The sequence below is a fragment of the Alosa pseudoharengus genome, unplaced genomic scaffold (assembly GCF_046254945.1).
Source record: "Alosa pseudoharengus isolate Yale_2024_CS ecotype anadromous, Long Island Sound unplaced genomic scaffold, YU_APseudo_1.1 YU_APseudo_1.1_scf_11, whole genome shotgun sequence".
Lineage (NCBI taxonomy): Eukaryota > Metazoa > Chordata > Actinopteri > Clupeiformes > Clupeidae > Alosa > Alosa pseudoharengus.
The window spans coordinates 25100786-25105785 of record NW_027468576.1 but is presented as its reverse complement, the minus strand read 5'-3'; the positions used below and the strand labels follow the sequence as shown (position 1 = coordinate 25105785).

General features: G+C 43.0%; 1 protein-coding gene across 1 annotated transcript in view; it reads right to left on the bottom strand.

Moving 5' to 3' along the window:
• The window catches only part of oca2 (oculocutaneous albinism II), an 83535-nt gene that overhangs the window by 40061 nt on the left and 38474 nt on the right, over positions 1-5000 (bottom strand). The window contains exon 14 of the mRNA XM_076277582.1: positions 2799-2931. Coding sequence (XP_076133697.1) covers positions 2799-2931 — 133 coding nt within the window. The remainder of the gene's footprint in view (positions 1-2798; positions 2932-5000) is intronic.

Genomic DNA, 5000 nt, shown 5'->3' with positions numbered 1-5000 from the left:
TGTGTGTGTGTGTGTGTGTGTGTGTGTTTTGTGTGTGTGTGTGCACATGTGCATGTGTGTATGTATGGACATACGCATATAACAACAACCCATTTTTAGAAACTCTCCTCTTTTTTCAAAGGTGTCAATGACTAAGTCTTCATGGTCATGCAGGGCTGGATCTAGGTGTGATGATGGTAATCACCAGCCTGTGAAAAGACACTGCTGAGTGGTGGATGATGGGAGATACATTGTGTTGCATAAACAAACAAAAAGGGCCCCACTGTGACAATTAGGCTCTAAGCCAGTGTTTCTCAAAGTGTGGTCCGGGGACCACTGGAGGTCCGCAAGCTATCCCAAGTGGTCCGCGAGAAGACATGATAAAATATAATATAGATGAGTTGTTTGCAATATTGAACCAACTTGTATGTAAATCCAAACAGTTCTGCAACACTGCCTATGTAAGCTATGTCAGTTTAAATCATATGAATCCTCTGACACAATAAGCAAGGTGCAAAGATAATAAGCAAGGTGGTTCATTGAGTAGGCCTATTGTGTAATATACTGTTGAAGTAGGTCTACTCTTTTTTTTTAGCTAGGTGGTCCGTGAGTTTTATTAGTTTAGTGGTCCTTGGTCTGAAAAAGTTTGAGAAACACTGCTCTAAGCACATGCGTGGGTGTAATGAAAGAATTATGGCGCTTGTTTCCGAGCGCTGGACATCTATGGACAAGGACAATGCTTTTATGGAGGCTTCTGATGGTTCTTTTGAGGCCAGTGAAGGTCAGTGAAGCACAGAGCTCTGACATGCAAAACTGCCCCTTGTCGTCTCCAGTAGCCCAGTCTGAGACAGAGTGGCAATCTTACGTGCATCCTTTAGATAGATCAAGCACACTCTCGAGGAGACTTCCCCATTGTCTGTAGCTTTCTCTTTAAGTTGGTCAATATGATGATAATGTCAACAAGTTAAGAGGTGACAGATAATCAATATCGTCAAGAAACCTCTAAACAAGTGCATGGTGCAGATTATAAATGAGATAAACATAAGAGTTATCTAAAAGTGAATAAGTGATTTAGATGAGAAGTTCAGCCTAAAGGGCCGTTCACACCAGGAACGATAACGATAACTATAACGATAACTGTAACTAGAAAGATAACGATAACTATAACGATAACTATAGCTATAACGATAAAAGCGTCCACTCCACACTGACCAATGATAAGGAAAGTCTTTTTGTGTTAATGAATGTGATGGCTAAAATTTGATTGGCTGTCAGCTTTTTATCGTTTTCAAAATCATTCTGAAAGTGATCCCGAACAATATGGTTCTTCATGTCGTTCTAGTTATAGTTTATGTGTAGACGTTAGGGCTGGGCGATATGGCTGAAAACTGTATCACGATATAAGTATGTCATATCAGTCGATATCGATAATTATTGATTTTTTTTAAAAATCTATTTCAGATAAGGACCAGAAGAAAAAAAGTTCAATTTAAACACTTATTTTAAACTTAACCTTCTTCTGATTTTAATCACCTCAGTTATCAATCAAAGCAAACAGGGAAAAGAAATAGCATAGAATAGTTTTTCAAACACAATCATGAAAAACACTGAAATAAATAAATGTGCACATAAGTCTGAATGAAAAGCAGCACTGGTTGAAGCCTGGAAATATTGTAAACAAAGTAGCTTAATTTTATGGAGCCCCTAAGGGGACTTTCATGTGCGCACGTGAAACTTTCATGTGCTCACGTGAAAGTTTCATGTGCGCACATGAAAGTTTCACGTGAGCACATAAAAGTTTCAGGTGAGCACATGAAAGTTTCACGTGAGCACATGAAACTAAACTTTAGTTTAATAGCAATTTAGCCAGTCGTCTTGCACGATTGTGAATGTTTGGGTTACATGTGCATGCTGAGGAGGGATGCGCCTGTTGAGAGGGAGAGAGAGAGAGAGAGTGCACGGGGCAAGGACTCATTGAGAGTCTGTGTTGAGTTAGGCCTACTTCTATCGCTTAATCTGGTAGAGTTGCACATACTAGCTACAATGCATTTACATATATTTAGCCTATTTATTTATGGACAACGTAAGGCGGGATGTGTGTGTTGCTTTTAATTGTCGAATGTTCTAGCGAACGTATTTTTTATTGATATCGATTACATGTCTATTGCGATACATATCGCTATCGTTTTATCGCCCAGCCCTAGTGGACGTCATCATTCATATATTACAAAATATTTGCATTAATGTATTTTGGCAAGTAAATTTTAAACTGCTACAACAAAATTCCCAGATATTCCATGACTTTGCCCCAAAAATAAAAATTCCCTGACTTTCTAAAATCTCATGATCTTCCAGAAATTCCATGTCCCGTGGGAACCCTATAAAACCCTCATTTGCTTTCCCACATAGTAGCTGATGCCAAATCAGGCCCAGATCAGAGACAGACCCATCAGCCTAGAGAGTTACAGCACAGACAGGTAAGTCTGGCTCTTTCACAACACAACACAGCGGGAATGTGACACTGACTGTGGCTGTGGGGACATCATTGAAGTAGCTATTGTGAAGAGGACAAGTACCTATGGAGAGGCATTGTACATTCTGTGTCTGACATTTTGAATGGAACAATTTGAACTTTTTTTTGTTTTTGTTTTTCTGAAAGCTTTACGTCATGAGGTCAGTCAGAGGGCCCAATTGACATGATTGCTGCCGAGGGAGCGATTTGTACAAATACCTCATAGTCCTGATCAATACAATCACATGCACTTAAGTCCATTCTTTCCATCATCACCAGAACACACAAATGGATTAAAGTGACTCACCGACAATCTCGATGGGCTCCTTGTTGTAGAGCTTTTTGTTCCAGTACAGCATGCGAAAGAATGGGAAGGAGGTCAGAAGTACCAGGCAGATGCCAAGGAACATGTAGCCAGTGAACCCAGCGAAATCAATCCCCTACAAAAGAATAAGGACGAGATTATTCACACTGCCTCTGCTCATTTTCTATGTGTAATGTGTTTTTCTCTCTCTTTCCATACACTGAAATACAGAGCAATAACATACCACAGACAATGCATATAACAGGATAGTTGATTTTTTTTTTCCTAGCAGAGGAGGGTGCGTGCGTGCGTGCGTACGTGCGTGCGTGTGTGTGTGTGTGTGTGTGTGTGTGTGTGTGTGTGCGTGTGTGCGTGTGTGAGTGCACAAGTTTGCTTTTACACACTGCATCATTTCAACACATTCACTGGCACTAAACACCACTGGCACCAGGGGAAGCTGACAGAATAAAATAAGGTCTATTTGGAGAGGTGGTCCATTTCTGACAAACAGCACATCCTGGCCTATATATCAAAACAAGCGTAGCAGGCAGGCGCCTCCAGCGTATCCCTGTGAGGTAATCCCCATGGAGACTCAAAGCCTTTCACACACACACACACACACACACACACACACACACACACTCACACACACACACAGGATGTTACACACAAGCTTAGCTCTGTAATAAAAGGTTCTGTGGACTGTTAAATATGTACATGCAATGGTAGTCGGATGCTGGTGATTGCATCCTTATTCAGTCATCTTCATACATGCAATAGTAATGGGATGCTGGTGACAGTATCCATAATCAAACTTAACCACATCCGGCTTGCCAGAGTTCCAGATTTGATGGTATTAAGGGTGGTGGGAGGTTGATCAATCCATGTACAAATAACCTTCTCTCTCTCTCTCTCTCTCTCTCTCTCTCTCTCTCTCTTTCTCTCTCTCTCTCTCTCTCTCTCTCTCTCTCTCCCTCAACATACTACCAAATCCCTATCACCAAAACACAAGAGCAGCATATGATTGTGCAAGTACAAGTGTGTCCTGATGCATACAAGGACACACTTGTGCAAGTACAAGTGTGTCCTGATGCATACATGCATACACAATGCATGCATGCATACACAAACACAAACACAACCACACCAATAACAAAAGTGTCAGTCACAGCAATCTAACTAGGTCTGTTGGCATAAAGCCATGTGTGCTTTCTAGATGTGTTAGTGTTAAAGCAAAAACAGCATACTAATGAACTGAGAAACAAAGTAAGAGAGAGAGAGAGAGACACATACATACACAATGTAATCCCCCGAGAGGCTGGCACCAAGTCAAGCTGATAATATTTTTCATTAAAACATCACTCCACTAAATACCCAAGAGCCCCTCCACCTCCACCAGTGAGCAAGTGCCACCCCAAGACCACCCCCACTCTCCACCTTCCCCATCCACACCGCCCACCCCACTGTAGCTCGGCAGCCAGCCCAACCCAGTCTCAATCCACGCAGGCTTATTACTGCTGGCTGGTGTTAACGCTGGATAGGGCCACAGTGCACCAGGGCTCCGGTGCGCAGGAGGGTATGGAGTGGGGGGCCTGGGTTGGGTATAGAGCATTGGATGGGTAGGGCTACAGTGCACCAGGGGTATGGTGTGCCGGAGGATATGGTGCTACAGCTTGTCGTTAGAGCATGGAAGCGCCCGACTGTATAGCGCTGAGTGCTCGCTGTTCACGCTGAATCTGTCAAATATGGCCGTCTATTGCATCATATTTCTCGTTCAAAATTAGCAGAACAACGCAAGCGTCAAAGAGAAAATGGAAACGGCCGTCTGACAACAGTTTTGCTCAAAACATCATGCCACATAACGCTGCACAGCACAGTGTCGCATCACATCCTGTTAGGACTTTACAAACGCAAGCAAAGTAATGCAACCGATTTTGTCGCTAAAGCTTGCTCGCATCGCATGCCGTTAGGACGTAGTGTTACGGAGTGAGTACAGTGCGTAGGGGGGGTCTGGTATGAGGGCGGTATGGGGTACGATACGTTCCTCCCGAAGAAGGAGAACTCCAGGCAGTAGTGTGTCGATGTTATGATGGCACTGATGCAAGCAGTGTGTAAATGAGGACTCCCAGCTCCCCATCCTGTCAAACACAGACACACACACACACATACAGACACAGACACACACAGCTGATTACTGAGAATCCA